Genomic DNA, 23,500 nt, shown 5'->3' with positions numbered 1-23,500 from the left:
CCTCATCAAGGTTGTGGGAAGGGAATTCGCTGAAGGGCATAATCTGTGGTTTGATGAATTACCCAGTCATCCGTCCTAAGCTCTAAGTGGTTAAGCTTTAGCACAAAGTTTGAATTGTGAAATACTGTACATTCCAAACAAGTCTTTTATGACTGTCAGAATGCATGGCAAATCTGTTTTACATGCCTACGCCACTGGGCCCTGTAAAGTGTTTAGACTCCGCTGTCACAATGTGACAGCATCACTGATCCAGATGTACTTCTATGTAATATACAAGTAGAAAACCATGAGAAGTTGTTTGAAGATTCTGAAGAGAAAAAGTTATAAGCAATTTCTCTGCATTAATGTGAAACTCCTGCGCTCCTACCTAAAAACTAATACCCAACAACAAAGGTAAAGCTGCTACATACAGTCCTATACCCATAGACAAAAATTTTAAGTGAAACACAAATGACGCAGCGCTACCACCATAAAAATTCTTCACACATAAATGAATAAGTGAAACAGTGCAAAATTAGTGACACAAATAACAAACACACAATATTAAATAGTGCCAAAAAACTCATAAATAATCACATGTGACAAGTGTCAATACGAGGTCCTAAAAGGACCAACATGAATGGTGCCCCAAGTAATCCAATAGTGCTCCAAATCAAACAAGTAAGTCACAACAGGACTCAATGTGCTAGAAAAACCTCCCACCAGAACTAAAAATCAGTTCCCACCATATAACACAAAACGCATGTGCATCTCAATAAATGCATAAACTAAGAACTGATCATGCAAACAAACATGAATAAATGGAATATATAAAGTCTCGTGAGGTGTAAGACACCTGACAATATACAAAAAACCATATATAAAGTCCACAGCAATTCTTAAAAGAAAGAAAAAAAAAAAAAAAAAGTGCTGATAAAAGTGCAGAGATATCCAAAAATGGCTGCCCGCTCACCTCCCTCTTGCGACCCGCACAGGGTCAGAAGGCCTTCAGGATCACTAACACATGGACCCTTAATAGTAGGTAATCCTCCACAGCTCTCCACACTGACCTGCCCTCATGTACAGATTCCAGCACAGGCTCACAGGGCAGCAGATCTCCTCTTCAGGCACATAAGGTGGCTGCAGCCACTTGATCCCTCAGAAAATAGAAGTGAATGCTTGCATAGTGTAAAACTATGCAAAGATGCCCTGATGAAGTCACGTGTTAAGCGTGACGATACGCATTGGTAATGACGCACTTCCGGTCGGACGCCTTCTTTATTTACATTGGACACCCATGCAAGTACATCTGATCTGAGGTTTGATTTACATGTGATGTACAAGATGATTTTAAATGTGAGCATATTCTATATGTGATACTTTGGTGAATAGTTTTAAACTATGCAAAAATTCACTTCTATTTTCTGAGGGATCAAGTGGCTGCAGCCACCTTATGTGCCTGAAGAGGAGATCTGCTGCCCTGTGAGCCTGTGCTGGAATCTGTACATGAGGGGAGGTCAGTGTGGAGAGCTGTGGAGGATTACCTACTATTAAGGGTCCATGTGTTAGTGATCCTGAAGGTCTTATGACGCTGTGCAGGTCGCAAGAGGGAGGTGAGCGGGCAATTCAGCCATTTTTGGATATCTCTGCACATTTATCAGCACATTTTTTTTTTCTTCTTCAAGAATTGCTGTGGACTTTATATATGTTTTTTGTATATTGTCAGGTGTTACACACCTCACGGGACTTTATATATTCATTCATTTATTCATGTTTGTTTGCATGATCAGTTCTTAGTTTATGCGCTTATTGGGATGCACATGCGTTGTGTTATATGGTGGGAACTGATTTATAGTTCTGGTGGGAGGTTTTTCTAGCACATTGAGTCCTGTTGTGACTTACTTGTTTGATTTGGAGCACTATTGGATCCCATTGGATTACTTGGGGCACCATTCATGTTATTTGGTCCTTTTAGGACCTCGTATTGACACTTGTCACATGTGATTTATGAGTTTTTTTGGCACTATTTAATATTGTGTGTTTATGTTGTTTGTGTCACTAATTTTGTACTGTTTCACTTATTCATTTATGTGTGAAGAATTTTTATGGTAGTAGCGCTGCATCATTTGTGTTTCAATTTCTCTGCATTGCCTTTGAACAATAGCAAAAAACCTGGGACTGAAACACGGAGTGAACGAGGGTTATAGGACTGGCACCCCAGAGAGTCTTCCTCAAGAGTTTTGTCAGTGTCCAATTACCTGAAGGTACAAAACTATAACCCATGGCCTATGAATGCAATGCATGTATCCTGTACTATTGCTTTGTTTTTTCCACATAGTTTAGCATAACGCACTAAACTGCTGCAAAGATGTCCAGATACAATTTTTAATGTTGTTGCAGGCACAACCACTGGATCTCTCTGGGCTGCTTCCCAGTACTTCCAGTCAGGGTGTGACCATTTATAGCTGCATGTACAGTAACATGACTCCTCCCCCCCATCCATCCCACAGGAGTTTACTGATCTCAGGCTGCCAGTGTACAGTGCCACAGGCAAGCAGGATCATTACACATTACCCTGTAGTTTTTCTTGTAGAACACATGAAAGGGTGGCTCTGGCAGGATTCCACAGGACCCTGCAAATCAAGGAACTGCCTTTTCAACAGAAATTTAGGCTAGTGACCAGGGAAATTTGTGAAAAAGGGAGGATACAAAAAACAAACATCAGCAAATATAAGCCATAGCATCAACTTCTAAAAAACAGTTTTTAACAAAATGGATTCAACACAAACCTGTTTAATCATCTCAAGGAACTTTTCTTTTTCATATTTCTGAAGTGCTTTGTAGTCCTCCACAGAGGTCACATCAAGTTTATGCTTAGTCTTGGGCTTAGGTGGTTCAAATGGACAAGTGAGAATTGCAATTTTAGCATCTTTAACTTCCTGTAATTAAAGAAAAAGGAACATATACCTGTTAGCAGGAAACGAACCACAAAACAATAAATGGGTGGGAGAAATCATGAGCATATTTGTAGAGCACCAGAACAAGAATAACCAGGAAAGCATAAGAGAACAGTGCGTAATGTAGAGAAAAGAGACACAGAAAATGTGACATGTGAGTGAGAAAACGTGACGCAATAGATAAAATGGATAGAAAATGAGAGCAAGATAAAAATGAAGGCGGCATGGAAAGAACTTGCACACCCACAGTGCCTACGTGGATGCCCAAAGTCAAAGAGGCCAGAACCACTGGTTGGAATTTCTACTTCGAGGGAGGTGATTGTGTTTGATTAGGCTTGTGTTTCTTTCTGCCTTTTTTTTTTCCCTCAATCCCCACTTATCGTCTAATATTCTGCTAAAACTTTGTAACAGTACTGCTTGGACCTTGAAGAAGGGGACACTCCCCGAAAGCTTGTCCTCAAAATTGTATGTTAGTGCAAATAAAAAAAGTATCACGGACAGTACTGAATTGTTACTTAGAGGGAGGAAAGACTCCTAAGCATGGAGAACTATGATTGCTTGAACTCCTGCCAGAGGACCACCTGGGAAATCCCCCACAGGTCCACCCAGTTTCTCTCCTACCTCCTCTGACTGACTTACATCTGTTTTATTACTTATTTCCTCAGTTTATTTTCTTGTTCACGTTTTTTTTTTTAATGAAAATTTAACATGACAGGATACAAAACACAATCGCTATGAAATAAGATGCAGCCCAACATAGGCTAAAATAACAGCAAGTAAGAGAACATATACATATCGACATATGGTACAGGGTGTTTAAACTTGGCGAGAAATAAACCTATTAGGACAGGATGAGCTGGAGATTTGAGCATCTAAATTGAGTTAGATGTTATAAGGTAATTTACTATCCTGAAGCATATGGGTACTCTACTCCAAAGAGACGAGAGGTTGTGCACTACGCTCCCACCAGGGAAGTACTCAAAAATTGCATCAAAGAACTTGTAGAAAGAATATGGGACAGATCAGGAGTCAAAGGGGGAGAGGGGAGGGATGTAGAGGGTGTATGGGGGATACAGATGGAGATAAGGGCAAAGTGATAGAGATAAAGAGGAGTCCCCTAGGAGGGGTCAGGACCATAAGCAGCTGGGGTGCCTTGCGTCTTTAATTTACTGTTGAACCATCACGGTTGCAGTAGAGTATCATCAAAATCCGGAGGCAAAAAAGTGGGCGACGCAAGGTTTCCATAGTTCTTCATAAGCAGACACTCTGTCCAGAAGGGTTGCTTCGGTTTTAGTGTGCATCATTGCCTGAGGAATCCTGTGTTTCATTGCCGCAATATTTAACAGGGGAGACTTCCAGGCCCTTGCTATGGTTTGTTTGGCGGCAGTAGTGATTTGAAGAAGAGGTTTGAAATGGGGACGAGTAAAACTCAATGTTTTGTCATTCAGTAGAGCCACCGTGGGATCAGGAGTTAATGTTACTTCAAAGAGCGTTGAGAAGATCCGAAACACTGTAGACCAAAAGATCTGTACTATGGGGCATTCCCACCCTATATGGGCATGTGTACCTAAATTAGAGCATCCTCTAAAGCACTGCGGAGGATATTGTGGGAGAAACTTAGAGATCCTGGACCAAGTACCATCTGGTTAGCACCATTATAATTAGTTTCCATAGCTACAATATTAGGGGAGGAAGATTTAGTTGCCTCCCAAATGTGGCACCAAGAGTCATGATCCAGAGTGGTGTTAAGATTCCTTTCCCATTTACTAGTGTAAGGCAGAGGTGCGGTTAAGGGTTCCAAAAGACGTGTATAAGGTTTCGAGATGATTCCCTGTCTATGAGGGTCTGTCAGAGGTATCTGGGAAATGAAGAAGTGCTTAATTTTCAGGTAACAAAACAATTCTGTAGGCAGAAGGCTGTGGGTCTCGCAAAGAATTGAGAATGTTTTGAAAGACTTGGCAGTGAAGAGATGGTGGGTCCGGAGGAGTCTGGCCATGGACCATGCTATAAAAAAAAAAAAAAAAAAAAAAAAAAAAGAGGATGGTGACGACCAGGCTGGGTAGACGGATGGGTTATGAAGAAAAGACAGTAAGGGATTATGAGGAAATTGTAAGCCATAGCGATGCTTAAGCCGATCCCAAACGGTAAGGCTATGTTTAGTGATAGCGTTCACAATAGTTTTCTGGGATGGTGAATCCAACCATAAAAGGTTCGCTTTGGATAGGGGGTTACAATCCACTGATTCCACAGCAACCCATAAGGGAGTTTCCTTAGTGGCATGATATTTAGGCAGTTGTGGTAGCTGCGCAGCATAGTAGCATTTTAAGAAGTTTGGCATGCAGAGTCCTCCTCTAGATTTAGGGGTATATAGTGTGAGTTTAGAAAGGCGTAGTTTAAGTTTGTCCCAGACAAAGTGTGAAGCCCTGCGTTGTAGAATGCGTATGAAGTGAGATGGTACTTGTATGGGTAGGGCTATGAAGAGATAGAGGATTTTAGGAAGAACAGTCACCTTGAGTATTGTCACTCTGCCCAGCCAGGTCAAGGATGATCATTTTGACATTAGGTTTGTAAGGTGAGATAACATGGGGGATAGTTCACGGCGCATAGGTCTGAAGGGTTTGTAGTAAATTTGACACCCAAGATATGAAGGAAATGGTCCAGAGGAAAGGGAGGGTGGCTTGTAACTGGATTAATAAAGAAGGCGGAAGGGCAATTTTCAACATATTTTGTATATCCACAATCCTATTATTACATTAAGGTATTAAAATAAAAATCGTAAATCCCAAATTTTTACCTTCCCTTACTCAACCCCCCCCCCCCCCCACAACCTTTCCTCTCGTAGGAATCCTCTTTTCCCTAATTTCTACTTTTGATTAACCACCTCCTTCAATTTAACATTTATCAATCCTTTTGCTGCATTTATAGGATCGAATAGCCCCGAGTTTTTATATTTTTCCACTATAAGCTCAGTTCCATGGAGTACGCAGACCCCTGGGTCTTTTGGGATTTTATCCCCAGTTATCTCCTGAATCTAGTGGATTATTCCCTCCAAATACTGCTGAATTTTAGGACATCCCCACCAAATATGTGTCATTGTGCCTTTTTCACCACATCCACGGCAACACAAAGATTAATTATCTGCATATTGCTTGTGTGCTACATTCGGGAGTAATATACGACCTCATTAAACATGTAAAATTAATTTCCACCACCTTCATATTTACTGTCCCATGTGCTAATCTATAGATCTTTTTTTTCTCATCTAATAATATTCCCAAATCCTTTTCCCATATATAAAAAGGGGCAGCACCTATCATTCTCATGAGAATTTTATAAATTCGTGAAGTCCCGTGCTGTCTCTACGTGTACTCAATTGTTCAAATAGGTTCCACTCAGCTTTTGCCCTTAGGGGCCTAGGGAGCTTTCACACAAACTGTTTTAATTGAAAATACCTCCTCCTCATCAAATCTAAGAAACAACTCATTCTTATTTTTCAATTCCTGAAAGGAACAAATCTCCTCCCCATTCATTATATCCTTTAATTGTGCATCTACCTTTCTTATCCAATTCCCCGCAATGCTTTCATTTCCAGGTGGAAAAAAGTCTGTATCCACTATAGGCATCAGCATAAAATTAAATTCCCACCCCATTTGTTTGTGAACTATATCCCAAATATTTAATACATTACGTGTATAAGTGCTTGTGCTTTCTGCCAACCTACGATATTGCAGTAACAAGCATGGTTCCTATCCAATTGTGTCTCGCTTAGTGTATTTTCTATATCTATCCAACTTTTCCCTCATGCGCTGTGTCCAATCAAAAATATGTGATAATACTATTGAATAATAATAATAATAATCTCTTAAAATATGGCACCCCCAATCACCTGTTTTCCTGATCTCTACTTAGAACCTCATAGCTTATTCTAGGATTTTTCCTCCCCAAATATACCTTGTTATTTTTTTTAAATTATTTTAAAATACATTTCTGGGAGCTGTATAGGTAGCATGTGGAATTTATATAACATTTTTGTAACAATTACCATTTTTATCAAATTTATTCGTCCTATCCAAGATCATGCTCCTGACAGTTTCTTTAATTCATCCTTTATCTCGTTTAGTAGTGGGATATCATTTGGTTTGTATAGTTTTTTTGAGGATGCAGTTAAGTTATTCCCAGATATTTTAATTCCCTTTCCTTCCATAAAAAAGGAATTTCTCTTTGTAATATTTCCTTCTGTTAGGTATATTAACGTTTAAAATGTCAGTTTTAGTTGGATTAATGTTTAAATTTGACAACTCACCATACGATCTCATTATTTTCATTAGATTAGGCAATGTTATCCTGGGGTTAACCACATAGAACATATTAGCATATGCTGCCACCTTGTGCTCCATCTCTCCTATCTGAATCCCTTTTATATCTATACTTTATCATTGCTAGGAGAGATTCCAGAGATAATACGAAACAGCAAAGGTGCCAATGGGCATCCCTGCCTTGTCCCATCATACATCCTAAAAAAAATTCTGATAACTCTCCATGAACCTTTATTGCAGCAGAGGGTTGGCTATATAGTTTCCTTAGCCATTCTCTCATTCTAGAACAGCAATGGGCAAACTACGGCCCGGCGGACCTTTTAATCCGGCCCGCGGAGAACGTGAGGGGAGCAAGGCTCCTCTCACAGTCTGCTCTGAAGACCAGTGTAGCATGAAAATCTGTCTCCTATGAGGATCTGTCCCCCCTCGACGTATCTGTGCATGTGCCGGAGATCGCCGATCGGCTGCTAATGCCTGAAACTGGCACATGCGCAGATACGTCGAGGGGGACAGATCCTCATAGGAGACAGATTTTCATGCTACACCGGAACGGCGCGGGAACACGGCGAGAGGAACGCGCGGAGCAAAAGGTAAGTGAATTGACACAGGGGGACTTGGGGACTTAATATGGGGGATGAATTACTATATGGGGGATGAATTACTATGCTTACTATGGGGGAATATTACTATACTTACAATGGATGACACATACACATCATTCATCTACTCTTGGTCCGGCCCCCGGGTCCAATATATGAACCCATTGCGGCCCTCAAGTCAAAAAGTTTGCCCACCCCTGTTCTAGAACCTACCCCACAACCTCCGTGTCTAGCATATACCCCCAGTCAAGCCTATCGAATGCCTTCTCTGCATCCACAGACAATAGCAGGGCCAGAACTTTTCCTCGCTTGCTACTTTGAATAAGAAGCAGTGATCTTAATCTGTTGTCCCTACCCTCCCTCCCCGGGACAAACCCCACCTGATCCATATGAATCCATTCCGGCATTAGGGCTTTCAACCGATTTGCCAATACCTTTGCATATAGTTTAGTGTCTGTGTTTAATAGGGATATAGGTCTATAACATTGGGTTCCATCTTTTCCTTCTCTTTCTGTATTATTGTAATATGTACTTGCAAGGACTCTTCCCTCATTTCCATCTCTTCCCCCAGTGCATTCATATATAACCTCAACTTGGGAATTATTGTCTTTAAATTTTTTGTAGTATCTCACCATAAACCCATCCGGTCTTGGGCTTTTCCCTGCTGTTGTACTGTAATCCTCCTCCGTTACCGATTTTTCAATGAATATTAACGGTTCTTTTAACCTCGTAGTCCCGCCTCTTAAGTATATGGGTTTTTTTTTTTAGTTCTTTCTTCCTCTTCTCTTATGTACCCTTGAGCAGTAATATTATATAACTTACAATAGTATTTTTTAAATACCTCAGCGATATCTTTAGTAGAATACACAAGTTCTCCATTATTGTCTCTAATTCTCTCTATATAGTTCCAAGATGTCTTTTTCCCTCTGAGCTCTCATCAAAGTTGCAAGAAAAATTATGTGAACCCCTTGGGATTACGTGGAGTTTTGCATGAATTGGGCATAAAAATGTGCTCTGAACGTCATCTAAGTCACAATAGAAGAACACAGTCTGCTGAACATAATACTACACAAACAGATGTTGCCATGGTTTAATTGCACATAACATGTAAACATTCACAGTGCAGGGTGGAAAAAGTATGTGAGGCCCTAGCTTAATGACTTCTCCCAGAGCTAATTGGAGCCAGGAGTGAGCCAACCTTGACTCCAATCAGTGTGATATTGGATGTGATGCTGACAGCTGTCCTGCCCTTAAAGAACACACACCTGTTTTGGGTTTACTGGTTTCAAGAAGCACTGTCTGATGTGAACCATGCCTCGCAGAAAAGAGCTCTCAGCAGACCTACGATCAAGAATTGTTGACTTGCATGAAGCTGGAAAGGGTTACAAAAGTATCTTCAAAAGCCTTGATGTTCATGTGTCCATGGCAAGGACAGACTGTCTACAAATGGAGAAAGTTTAGCACTGTTGCTACTCTCCCTAGGCGTTGTCGTCCTGTAAAAAATGACTGCAAGAGCACAGCGCAGAATGCTGCATGAGGTAAAGAAGAATCCCAGAGTGTCAGCTAAAGACCTACAGAAATCTCTGGCACATGCTAACATTTTTGTTGACACATCAACAAGGAAAACATTAAACAAGAATGGAGTACATGGGAGGACACCACGGAGGAAGCCATTGCTGTCCAAAAAAAAATATTGCAGCACTTTTGAAGTTTGCAAAAAGAGCACCTGGATGTCCCACAGCACTACTGGCAAAATATACTGTTGACAGATGAAACCAAGATTGAGTTGTTTGGGAAGAACACACAACACTATGTGTGGAGAAAAAAAGGCACAGCACACCAACATCAAAACCTCATCCCCACTGTAAAACATGGCGGAGGGAGCATCATGGTTTGGACCTAAGTCATAAAATATGCAGCGCTCATAAATTAGGTCTCAAGATCCACAGAAACCTATTAACATATAATGTTCTAAATATACCATTAAATATGAAGTATATAAAACTGGTGACTTCTGTGGTACATTCCTGGTTAAGGAACCGGAACAAAGTTCGTGACTCTTGTGTTGAACAAGCTGAAAGAAGTTTGCACTAACCAGATATCTCAGCAAATGGAGCATGGAGTAATTAAGACCTACTCCTGGTACTCTGAAAGAAAGCCACTGGAGAGGATGATGTCATCTGATCACTCGCCACTAGATGTCATGTTCCCAGAACAGCAGGACGATGATTCCAAAAATGCACATCAGCCAGTAAGGAGATGAATCCAGCAGGCCAGCCAGCATCACACAGGAGACCAAGAGAAACCAGGCACCTTCAAAAAGCCCAGGCTCCCTCCAATAAAGAGAGCCACAGGCCAGAAGCTTTGATAGTGTAGTATTGCATTTAATAAGTGGTAATTCAAATGACAAGAGAAACAACACTTACAAAATTGGTCACAGGAACAAGAGGCAGCTAAAAGGATATGTCCAGACAGTGGGGGGGCACCTCCCTGACGCGTTTCGTGTCAACACACGTTTTCAAAGGGGGTGCATTGCAGGGAAATTGATCGTTTTTATATTCCGCGGTGCGCATGCGCAGTACGCACCGGTGACGTCATTGCGGTAAAGCTGCGCATGCGCAGTACGTACATACGGCGGCCATTTTCTCGGAGAACAGTGCGGATGGACAACAGAAGGTGAAACCCATACTGAAGGATGCAGATGGAGACAGTCTGATCTGTGGAGCCATTACTATTCAGTGGTGCAAACGAGGAATGTTAACCTAATGTGCAAAGTATATATCGTTATCAAACATGGGGAAAACAGCCATATAAACAGCCTCTGCGGACATGGCTCACAAAAGGACTATATAGGGACATAGGATAATATGTGTATATATAATTATGATGGGAACTGTTCGGACAGGTATTCAACCTGGTACATGAGTGTATAGGCATAACGCAGGAACATAGGGTGGATAATTGACAAAAATAATAAGCCCGTCATATATGCAGCATGACCTTGCATATTGAACGTTCTAATACTGCGCCATATGTACCTAGCAGTTACAAGCAATGACAAACTGTGGATTCATAACACTAAAATATAACAAATAAACGTCTAAAGTTACAATAAACGCATGTGACCACAGTAAATACATAAAGTAAAAAGCATATGTTTAAATAACAATGAACAATAATTAATTAATACTATTCACATTAATAGGAATGTGAATAGATTAAAATCCACATGATAAAAACGCATCCAAAGGCCGTAGGCACCACAAATGTAACATATGCGAATTACAGTTGTAAAAATGTTACAATAATAGATGTATATAATATAATGATAAAAGCAATAAAAAGCAATAAAGCAATATAAGAACCATGGAAAACATGATAAGAACATTTGTAGAGGACATTATAAAAACATTATAAAAAACATTATATTATAAGAAACAGCCAAACCTCACAAGGAAAAAACGAACTGACGGCAACGCATGTCATAAAAATTTAGCTTAAAATAGAAGTGATGATAAATGCAGATTAGCTAGTGTCAATAAAACAATTTATATCCAACTCAATGTTGAGGCCTAAAGGTGATGATGTACGTAATAAATAGATCCATTTTGTCTCTAACCTAGAGACTGCTCTACGTTTATGGACTCCTCTCCAATGTTTATGGACCATGTCAATGCCAATGAACTTTAGAGAATGAGGATTCTGATTATGTTGTTCTCGAAAGTGCATAGATAAAGAGTGTTCTTTGAAACCCTTCTTTATATTTTTGAGATGTTCACGTAGCCGATCCCTTAGTCTCCTGGTAGTTCTGCCTACGTACTGTTTACCGCAAGAACATTCGAGCAGATAAACAACATGGAGACTGTTACATGTGATAGTGGAGTCTATCGTGTATTGTTTGCCAGTAGCGCGAGAACAGAAGGTAAAAATGGGCGATTTGTGGACACCATTACAAACACATAACATGCATCGGTTGCATGGGAAGAAACCTTTACGATTAAAAAACGTAACCTGTCTCGGTGGATTTACCACATTTGGAGCGAGTTTATTCCTCAAAGAGGAAGCTCTTCTGTAAGTTATTTCTGGTAGTTCAGGTAGCGAGCTACTTAGAACTGGATCACTTTTGAGGATAGACCAGTGTTTACGAATAATCTTAGCAACATCTTTGTACTGGGCAGAAAAATTAGTGATAAAGGGACAGAACCTGTTATCATTATTTATATTTTTATTTTGTTGTCCAGTAGAAAGGAGCAGCTCTCTATTGGTGTTCTCAACATTATTGATTTCTGTCTGTAGAGTATTATCATTGTAACCTTTTTCCACAAACCTCTTTTTGAGGATATTAGATTGTTGGATAAAATCCTCAACATTATCGCAATTACGACGAACCCTCAGGAATTGACCCCTAGGTATGTTGTTCAACCATCTAGGGAGGTGACAGCTGTTAGTTGGAATAAAGCTGTTTCGGTCAGTCTGTTTAAAGAAAGTTTTAGTAGATAGCCCTGTACCGTTGTTAAAAATGTTTAGATCCAAGAAGTTAATTTCTTGGAAATCATATTGGAAGGTCAGTTTGATGTTATTAGTGTTGTAATTCAAAGTTGTAAAAAAATTGGTCAGTGAGAATTCATCCCCATCCCATAGTAAGAAGATATCATCGATATATCGACAATATAAACACAGGTGTGGCCAATCCCTAGAGTAGATGATCTCTTCCTCCCAATAAGCCATAAATAGATTAGCAAGGCTCGGCGCAAACTTTGCCCCCATTGCAACTCCAGTAATCTGAAGGTAATATTTATTGCTGAAGAAGAAGTAATTATGGCACATAGCAAATTTGAGGAGATCTATTATAAAACATTTCTGTAATGGGGGTATATCCACAGCACTTTTCAAGTAGTGATCCACTGCTTGGAGACCATCCTCATGTTTTATGTTGCTGTAAAGGGCGGAAACATCCGCAGTTACTAGATAAGTGGGTTTGGTCAATCTGATGTCCTTAATAATAGATAGCAATTGCTTTGAATCTTTTAAAAAGGCTGGGGTATTTATTACCAACGGTTGGAGGAAACCGTCTATATACTCTCCCACCCGTGCACATAGCGACCCTATACCGCTTACTATAGGACGGCCCGGGGGGTTGACTGGATCCTTATGGATCTTGGGAAGACAGTAAATTACAGGCAGCTTGGGAGCCATGGGACATAAATAGTCCTTCTCTCTTTTGCTTAAAATGGTTTGGACCTGCTTTGCTGCCTCAGGGCCTGGACGGATTGTTGTCATTGATGGGAAAATGAATTCCAGAGTTTATCAAGACATTTTGCAGGAAACTGTACGACCATCTGTCCGCCAACTGAAGCTCCGCAGAGGATGGGTGATGCAACAGGACAATGACCCAAAGCATACAAGTAATTCAACAAAACAATGGCTGCAACAACACAGAATACGCCTTCTGGAGTGGCCCAGTCAGAGTCCTGACCTCAACCCGATTGAAATGCTGTGGCATGACCTTAAGAGAGATTCACACCAGACATCCCAAGAATATTGCTACACTGAAACAGTTTTGTGAAGAGGAGTGGTCCAAAATTACTCCAGATCGTTGTGCAGGTCTGATCTGCAACTACAGGAAACGTTTGGTTGAGGTTATTGCTGCCAAAGGAGGGTCAACCAGTTATTAACTACTTGCCGCCCAGCCACTGCATATATACGTGTGCAGGGCGGCACTGGGGCGCTAAAGCACGTTTTAAAACGTGCTCCGCGCTCCCAACGTTTTCGCGGGCAGGGGGCGTGCGCGTGCTCCCGCCGACCCGCGGGTGACACCATTTGATCCCGGAGGGATCAATCATTAGATTTCAGCCAGTGATGTCTGGCTGAAATCAGATGATCGGTCCCTGTCCTATCCTGTCCTGTGTTGACATTTACACAGGACAGGATATGATGTCATTCTTCTCTGCCTGGACACATTCCGTTCCAGACAGAGAAGACGACATACTAACAGTGAGTAAAACAGCACATACCCACAGTTAGAACACACCTAGGACACATTTAACCCCCTGATCGCCCCCCCCCCAGTTAACCCCTTCACTGCCCTGTCACCAGTGTCACTGATCAGTGAACCGATTTTTACTGATCACTGTATCAGTGTCGCTGGAGACTTCCGATAGTGTTAGCGCCCCTCCCAGATAGCGCCAGATTGCCCGCTAATACACCAGTAATCCCGTCTAAGCCCTTGATCGCCCCCCCCCGAGTTGACCCCTTCACTGCCCTGTCACCAGTGTCATTGATCAGTGAACAGATTTTTACTGATCACTGTATCAGTGTCGCTGGCGACTTCCAATAGTGTTAGCGCCCCTCCCAGATAGCGCCAGTTTGCCTGCCAGTACACCAGTAATCCCATTTAACCCCTTGATCGCCCCCCACCCCCTCCAGTTAACCCCTTCACTGCCCTGTCACCAGTGTCATTGATCAGTGAACAGATTTTTACTGATCACTGTATTAGTGTCACTGGTGACTTCCGATAGTGTTAGCGCCCCTCCCAGATAGCGCCAGTTTGCCCGCTAGTGCACCAGAAATCCCATTTAACCCCTTGATTAGTGTCACTGGTGACTTCCGATAGTGTTAGCACCCCTCCCAGATAGCGCCAGTTTGCCGCTAGTACACAAGTAATCACATTTGACCCCTTTGATTGCCAGGAACACGCTTACTTACACGCTAAACCTCCATTGCTAGTATAGTGTCCGATTGGATCAATATCTTTGATCAGATCAGCGCTATACCAGCGTTCACATTACTATAGTATCCCCAAAAACGCAGCGTTAGCGGGATCAGCCCCGACACCTGCCAGCACCTGTGTTTAGCCCCTACGCCCACCCCCCCTTCTCCCCCAGCAAGTGCAGTGTCAGTAGATAACTGTCACTTGATACAGATTACACACAAAACCACAGTGTTCACAGAATCAGGCCTGATCTCTGTTAGCACTTGTCGGTAAATTTTTTGTAGCGGTTCAAGCAGTCCCTGACAGCCAGGCGCTTTTTTTCCCCGTGAGTCGCACTAGGTACCTGTAAATTTAGTGGCCAAAATGTCCAAGCAAAGGTACTCTAGTGAAGAGGCCTATAGGATTCTGAGCATGTCAAGTGAGAGCGAAGGGGAAGACTCACTGGCAGAATCAGGCTCAGAATACGAACCTATAGACAGCAGCGGCACCCTGACAGATAGCTCAGACGACGAGGAAGAGGTCCCTGCTAAGATCAGGTGTACCCGACCCCATTCCCAGGTTGCTGAGGTGGTACAAATGCATGATGACTCTCATATGCAGCAGAGTGCCAGTACTAGTGCCGCACTACATTTTGGTGAACTGGCGAGCACCAGCGGCCTAGTACATCCTGGTCGTATACATACCAGCACTGCAGTATCACTTGGTGACGTGGTGAGTCCCATAAGTCCAGTACAAGCTGGTGCGGTGGCGAGCACAAGTAGTGTCCCGCAGCCACCAAGAATTCGCAGACAGGCCCGTAGAGCCCCTAGTGTCCTTCCGGATGTGCTTGCAAATCCCGATTGGCAGCCCACAAATTCTGCAGCACACTTCCCCCATTCACTGCCCAACCCGGAATTCAGGTGGAAACAGAAAATTTAAATACTCCCTTTGATTTTTTTGAGCGGTTTTTCACAGATGATCTTTATGCATTGATTGTGGATCAAAGCAATTTATGTGCACGACAATATATCACCGCCAACCCAAATTCAAACCTTGCCAGACCATTCGCATGGAAACCCATTACGGTTTCCGAATTTAACGTTTTTTTGGGCCTAACCCTCAACATGGGCATTAATAATAAAAATCAATTGCGGTTGTATTGGTCCACAGACCCGCTTGTTCACATGTCCGCGTTCTCTGCTGCCATGGCCAGGCATAGATATGAGACGATAATGCGTTTTATGCACTTCTACGACAACACACTCAGTCGTCCTCGGGGTGACCCTGAATTTGACCGGCTCCACAAAATTCGGCCCCTCGTAAATCACTTTAACCAAAAATTTGCAGATGTGTATACTCCCTATAAAAACACCTGCATCGATGAGTCCCTCATTCAATATTCTGGCCGCCTTCTAATCAAACAATATCTCCCCAGCAAACGTGCCAGATATGGGATCAAGATGTATAAGACCTGTGAGAGAGCAACAGGCTATACATGTAAGTTTCGGATTTACAAGGGAAAAGACAGTCACTTGGAGCCCCCTGGATGCCCAGACTACATGGGGAGCAGTGGCAAGATAGTTTGGGACTTGGCGTCATCCTTTTTCCATATGGGGTACCACTTATACGTGGACAATTTTTATTCAAGCGTGGCACTATTTAGACATTTGTTCAATTTGGGAATTTGCGCATGTGGCACTGAGCGATCTAATCGCCGGGGCTTCCCCCAACGGCTTGTAAATACCCGTCTTAAAAAGGGGGAAAACGCCTGCTTGAGAAATGAAGAATTGCTCGCAGTGAAGTGGAAGGACAAACGGGATGTTTACCTCCTGTCTTCCATTCACGCAGATACGACCGTCCAAATTACCACGGCAGCTGGTGCTGTTGAGAAGCCCCTCTGTATCCACGATTATAACCTTAACATGGGAGGCGTGGACTTCAACGACCAGATGATGAAGCCGTACTTAGTTTCCCGAAAAGCCAGACGCTGGTACATAAAAGTGTCTGTTTATTTATTTCAATTGGCTGTATATAACGCTTTTATTCTCAATAAAGCAACTGGACATAGTGGATCATACCTAAATTTCCAGTTAGAGATCAACAGGGCCCTTTTGTATCCAGAAGGTGCTGCGCCCCAAACCCCCATCCCAGATGCAGTTAGCCGTCTGCATGAGTGACATTTTCCCGATACCATTCCTGGTACCCCAACCCAAAGAAGACCCCAAAAAAGATGTCGTGTCTGCAGCAAACGTGGAATTAGGCGCTATTGTTGTCCCTCCTGTCCTGGCCAACCTGGCCTCTGTGTCAAGCCCTGCTTCTGCCTCTACCATACACTAGTTGACTATTAGTATAGGGTACAGCACGGCACAGATCAGGGCACATTTACACAGGGTCTCGAAAGATGTTAGGTAGTCAGGAAACTGGCTATCGCATTTGGAGAGACCCTACAAGCTGTTTTAAAAATGTTTAAAGTTTGAAAAAAAAAAAAAAAAGTTAAAAAAATAAAAAAATAAAAAAACAAATCCCCCCCCCCCCCCCCCAAAAAATAAAAAATTTTAAAAACCAAAAATAGTTATAGTTTTTTTTGTTGTCATTTTTGTGATTGTTCTACTTTTACTGTTTTATTGTTAACCATTTGTTTGCAGGAATGCTTTCAGCTGCAGCACTGACCTGTTTATTCTGACAGCAACAGGAACTTGCTCTCAGAATAGACATAAGTCAGCGTGGGCAGCGCTGTTGAATGAGATTTTTCATCCGCAGTTTAAAAAAAAAAAAAAAAAAAAAAAAAGAAAAAAAAGAATATATGCCAAAGCATGGGGGCCTGGGGTGGCCAGCGGGTGGATGGCCCCTATGCTTCGGCATATATATTTTATATTTGTTGGCACATTTCATGTGTGCCCACCATTAGGAGTGGGTGGATGCAGGGAGGTTTCTAATGGTGGGCATACCACCACACACTTTTCCTTGCAGAGATATTTCAATTATAAAGTTGTTTTATTGAGTTTATGTTTTATTGTTAACTATTGTTGATTTCTTTGCAGGAATGTCAAACTGCAGCACTGACCTGTCTATTCTGACAGCAACAGGGTCTTGCTTTCAGAATAGACATAAGTAGGTGTGTGCAGTGCTGACAGATGAGATTTTTCATCTGCAGTTAAAAAAGAGAATATATGCCAAAGCATGGGGGCCTGGGGTGGCCAGTGGGTGGATGGCCCCTATGCTTCGGCATATATATTTTATATTTGTTGGCACATTTCATGTGTGCCCACTATTAGAAGTGGGTGGATGCAGGGAGGTTTCTAATGGTGGGCATACCACACACTTCTTCTGGCAGAGATTTCTTCTTTTTTTTCCCCATTCAGCCCACAGGCTGCATAAAGAAAAAAAAAAGAACATGGCATATACACCCAACAAGGACCAGCGACGTACTGGGACATCACTGGACTTTGAATGGTTATACCAGGGTGATGCCTGCAGCTGCAGGCATCATCCTGGTATCATTTTTTTCAGCCGGCAATGGGCTTTCATGTAAAAGCATTCCTAGTGGTTAATTAGCTGCAGGATTGCCTTTACAAGCAGTGGGAGAAAATGCCCCCCCCTCCCCCTCCCTGAGATAGCATTAAAAGTGATTAAAAAAAAAATAAAAATCAAAAAGGGACAGTGTAAAAATTAAATAAATCAGAAAAAAAAAAAAAAAAAAAAAAAAAAAGGACCCTCGCCCATCCACGCACACCTGCGGTCGTGAGCGTTGACCCTGTGCCAGTATGGAAATGGAAACAGCGATTGCACAAATGCATGCGAGGTATCGCCATGAACGTCAGATCAAGGGCAGTAATTATAGCTCTAGACCGCCTCTGTAAATCTAAAATGGTAGCTTGTAAAGGCTTTTAAAGCGTTGCCTATAGATATTAAAAATGTATGCAGTTTGTCGACATTGTACAGGGCATGCGAAATTTTAAAGCATGTCATGTTTGGTATCTATTTACTCAGCATAGCATCATGTTTTATATCATACCAAATAATTGGCCAATATATTGTGTTTTTGTGCATTAAAATTTAAAAAAGTGTATATTTTTCAAAAAAATTGCGTTTGAAAAATCGCTGTGTAAGTAATATGCGAGATAAAAAATTGCACCACCCACCATTTTATTTACTAGGGTGTCTGCTCTAAAAAAAATATATAATGTTTGGGGGTTCACTTTCATTTCCTAGCAAAAATACAGATTTTTTGAATGTGAACAAAAAGTGTCAGAAAAGGCTTGGTCTTCAGGTGGTTAAAAGAGTGAGTGATGTGTGGCATAAACTTCTAATGCTGGGCATAAAATGCCCCCACCCCTCAAAATGACCCCTTTTTGGAAAGTAGACACTCCAAACTATTTGCTGAGATGCATGTTGAATCAATAGAAGAATTTATTTTTTTTACAAGTTTTTGGAAAAAAAAAAAAATTACACAAAATTGTCATTGAAATAATTTATTGCTCACACAAGCCATATGTATATGTGGAATTACTCCCCAAAATACATTCTGCTACTTCTCCCGAGTATGGGGGTACCACATTAAAGACTTTTTGGCAGTCCAGCCAAGTACAGGACCCCAAAATCCAATAAGCACGTTCAGGCTTTTAAAGGGCTTTATTTCCTCATTACACTTCCTAACTACCTATCACAGTTTCGGAGGCCCTGGAATGCCAGAATAGCACCAAACCCCCCCAAATGACCCCTTTTTTGGAAAGTAGACACCCAAAGGAATTTGATAAGAAGCATGGTAAGTATTTTGAAGATCTCATTTGTTGCCACAAGTTTTTGGAAAATGAAGAAAGAAAATAAAAACACATCTTTTTTCTTTTCTTTTTTATATTTCAAAACCTTGTGAGAAAAAATGAAATCTGCAAAATACTTATCATGCCTCTTTTTAAATTCCTTGGAGTGTCTACTTTCCAAAAAGGGGTCATTTGGTGGGGTTTGGTGCTATCCTGGCATTTCAGGGCCTCCGAAACTGTGATAGGTAGTGGGGAAGTGAAATGAAGAAGTTACGCACCTTCAGGCTTTCAAAGTGGTCATTGGATTTCAGGCTCCTGTATGTGTCTAGGCTCCCAAAAAGTGTCATACATGTGGTATCCTCATACTCGGTAGCAGAATAGCAGCATGTATTTTGGGGTGTAATTCCACATATACCCATGGCTTGTGCAAGAAATAAATCATTTAAATGACAATTTTGTTTAAAAAAAAAAAACAAAAATAACATGTTTTTGTCATTTTCCAGAAACTTGTGGAAAAAAAATAAATCTTCCATGGACACAATATGTCTCTCAGCAGATAGCTTAGGGTGTCTGCTTTCCGCAAAGGGGTCATTTGGGGGTGTTTTAGCACCTCAAGAGATGTGATGGGCGGTCAGAAAGTAAAAGCTGTGTAAATTTCAAATTATCTATACCATAGTTTGTAGACGCTATAACTTTCACACAAAGCAATCAATATACACTTATTGGGATTTTTTTTACCAAAAACATGTAGCAGAATACATTTTGGCTTAAATTTATGACTAACTTTCAGTTAACGATATATTTTTTATAGCTGAAAGTAGAAAATAGTTTTTTTTCAAAATGTTCGTGGTTTTTTTGTTTATAGCGCAAAAACTAAAAAGCGCACAGGTGATAAAATGCCACCAAAAGAAAGCTCTATTTGTGTGAAAAAAAGGACGTAAATTTTGTTTGGGTACAGCATTGCATGACCGCGCAATTATCATTTGAATTAGTGCAGCGCTGTATAGCAAAAAAAGGCATAAATTACAGTATCTAAACCATAGTTTGTAGACGCTATAACTTTCACACAAAGCAATCAATATACACTTATTGGGATTTATTTTTACCAAAAACATGTAGCAGAATACATTTTGGCTTAAATTTATGACTAACTTTCAGTTAACGATATATTTTTTAAAGCTGAAAGTAGAAAATTGTTTTTTTCAAAATTTTCGTGGTTTTTTGTTTATAGCGCAAAAAATAAAAAGCGCACAGGTGATAAAATACCACCAAAAGAAAGCTCTATTTGTGTGAAAAAAAGGAACGTAAATTTCGTTTTGATACAGCATTGCATGACCGCGTAATTATCATTTGAATTAGTGCAGCGCCAAACAGCAAAAAAAGGCCTGGTCATTAAGGGGGGTAAATCCTCAGGAGCTCAAGTGGTTCACATACTTTTTCCTCCCTGCACTGTGAATGTTTACATGTTATGTGCAATTAAACCATGGCAACATCTAATGTTTGTGTAGTATATTCAGCAGACTGTGTTCTTCTATTTGTGTGACTTAGATGACGTTCAGAGCACATTTTATGCCCAATTCATGCAAAACTCCACAATCCCAAGGGGTTCACATACTTTTTCTTGCAACTGTATTATCCTGGTCGGTCTCTCCAACGATATATCTCTCACTTGCCATCCTATTAAAAGCTCTCCTCATTTCTTTTTCTAGTAGATTATTCAATTCCTCTCGCTTGACTATGATACTCTGCTGAGTCTCTTGTTCTTTTTTTATGAAGCTGTTCTAAGTCACATAGTTCCCTGAGAAGCGTGTTTATTATCTCTTTTTTTCCCCTTACCTCAATCGCTATTAAAACTCCTCTAATATAGGCTTTATGGGCTTCCCACATCGTTGCCACTGAAACTCCTTCAGTCTCATTCCTTTCGAAGTATTGTTCTATTTTTTTTTTTTTTTTATCCTCTGTTCCGAACCTTGATCCTGAAGGAGTGTCTCGTTTAATTTCCACATATTTATCTTATTTTGCTCTCTTCCCCATGCTAACTTCATTGTAACAGGAGAGTGGTCTGATAATGTTATAACTTCTACTTTAACCAATGACTCCATGAGTCTATAGTCCAACATTATATAATTAACCTCGAATATGTCTCGTGTGCATGAGAGTAGAATGTATAGTCCCGGTCTCTCAGATATTTAATTTTCAAGGCATCCACTAGTTGACAGTGATGCAGCATACTCCGTTTAGATTTCAAGGGCTCATTCCCCACTCTTTGCACAAGCGACGTCGTGTCAATCCGAGGGTCCATACAAAAATTAAAATCTCCTGCCACCATTAGTTTGCCTTTTTTAAAATCTAGGAGCTTTCTCTGGATATTTTTTAAATAAACCTCTGGTTTTCTATTAGGACAATAGATGTTTGCCAATGTGCATTCTATTTCCTGTAGTGTCCCCCTTAAAAACAGGAAGCGCTCCTCAGAGTCCTCCATCTTTTCTTCCATCATAAACTTTAGATTTTGAGCTATACCAATTGCCACTCCTTTAGCTCGCTTAATCGGTGAATCTGCATAAAACCAGGTTGGATAATACCTGGAAAATAGCTTCACATTTCCTGCAATAAGTGAGTTTCTTGAAGAAACACCGTAGCAATAAATCGTCGTAACTCTCTAAAGTTCTTATACCTTTTCCCCCCCCGGACTGTTTAACCCCTTAACGTTGTAGGTCGCTGAAGGGATTAGCCCCTAAGTTTGATGTTCCACCATCTTGTCTCTCTTAGCCAAAGCCCTTCCATCTTAAGAATCAGCATCCATTTTAAAAGAATTGACTTTCTTGTTTTAAACGGTATTTTGTCAGGAGTTAAGAAGTTCCTCTTTTTCTTGTCCAGGTGCAACTTCCCCTTTTTCCCTTAACTAGCCTAAGACTGAAAGTCTGCGGTGAGCTACATCCTGTTGAGAGTGTATTAATAATTTTAAGCCAACGGTAAAAAAGGAACTGTCTGCTTTCTGAAGGTGTCCGAAAGTTCAAGCATTAACGTATATACTAATAATTAACATATATGCCAACTGATTGGGCATGAGTGACGTATGTAATATTCTAATTGGTTAAATGCATACCTGTCAATTGATTGGTTCTTATATTTCTATGCTTTGTTTTAAGTTTCATATATAAGTTTAAACACGGAAGAATAAATTCAGTTCATTCTGAGATACTACCTTGTGTCTGTCTGCCATTCCTTTGTGTCTCAGGTGAACTCCGGATCCGTTGGTAATTGTTGGTCGATGCCACGAGGCTGACGGAAGTCAGTGCAAGAAGGGAACGAGATTCAATTCCTTTCAATTGGGGGCTCGTGTCCGGGATGAGATAATCACCCTTTTTTGGTAAGTAAGATTTTTTGTCATTTTGCCAAATAGTCTCTTGCCAGAAAGGCTCTGATTGAAATCTCATGCCCTAAGGTAAGCACTGGGCTTCGCGTTTTAAGACGTCAGTGGCCAGGCGCAAAAAAAGTGCTGTGGGGAGCACAAGGTCTTTTGGAAAAGACTAGAGGCAGTTTTGGGAACTGCACAATTTCTTATAAGAAGAGATTGGAAAAGAGTTTCTCTGAGAAGAAACCAGGAAAAGCCCGGGGTTGACCAATAATTCACCTGCAAACCTTTGCTTTACTTCCTATCGCATAGAAGTATAAGATAATTTGTTTGTGTGACACAAGTGCCCAGTTGGTAAGTGTATGGGCCAGTGGTCACTGAAGGTATTGTCAATTTCCGTGTGACATGCCCCACCCCACACAGATAAGCCTTATTGGTTGATGATCTGGGTGAGGTGATTGCGTGGTAACGCCGAGTTGGGTGCCTATGTAAATGTTTTGTTTAAATTGTGTTGTAAGCTAGAAAAGATTGGCAGAATATTATTAGAAAGTATTGTACACCCAGGTTATAATCTTCACTTTTATCAGTCACTAGAGAAAGAATCTTAGGTCCAGGCATTTTTATAGGATAAATTGTCATTACAGCCTATAGGACAGATTTGTGATACAGATATATTCAAGTGTAAGATATGGGGAGAAGTCAGAGTAGGAATAAGCCCCCTCTCCCAAAAGTTGGTGAATCGTGTATAGATTATGTAGCCCGTATCTGTGGGACAAGTTATTCTTTAATTCATCCCTGGGTAGATAGATTAGCAGAATGGAGTGAAGTAATGGGCAGTGTGGA

The 23,500-nt window shown here is 41.0% G+C and overlaps 1 protein-coding gene across 1 annotated transcript in view; it reads right to left on the bottom strand.

Moving 5' to 3' along the window:
- The window catches only part of CCT5 (chaperonin containing TCP1 subunit 5), a 192,954-nt gene that overhangs the window by 81,478 nt on the left and 87,976 nt on the right, over nt 1-23,500 (bottom strand). Inside the window, exon 6 of the mRNA XM_089681042.1 lies at nt 2,769-2,918. Within this exon, the coding sequence (XP_089537168.1) occupies nt 2,769-2,918 (150 nt within the window). The remainder of the gene's footprint in view (nt 1-2,768; nt 2,919-23,500) is intronic.

Source organism: Staurois parvus, unplaced genomic scaffold (genome assembly GCF_062004578.1).
Source record: "Staurois parvus isolate SC_StPar_1 unplaced genomic scaffold, SC_StPar_1.0 ptg000257l, whole genome shotgun sequence".
Classification (NCBI taxonomy): domain Eukaryota; kingdom Metazoa; phylum Chordata; class Amphibia; order Anura; family Ranidae; genus Staurois; species Staurois parvus.
The sequence above is the reverse complement of the archived record's forward strand: the minus strand, read 5'-3'. Positions and strand labels throughout refer to the sequence as shown.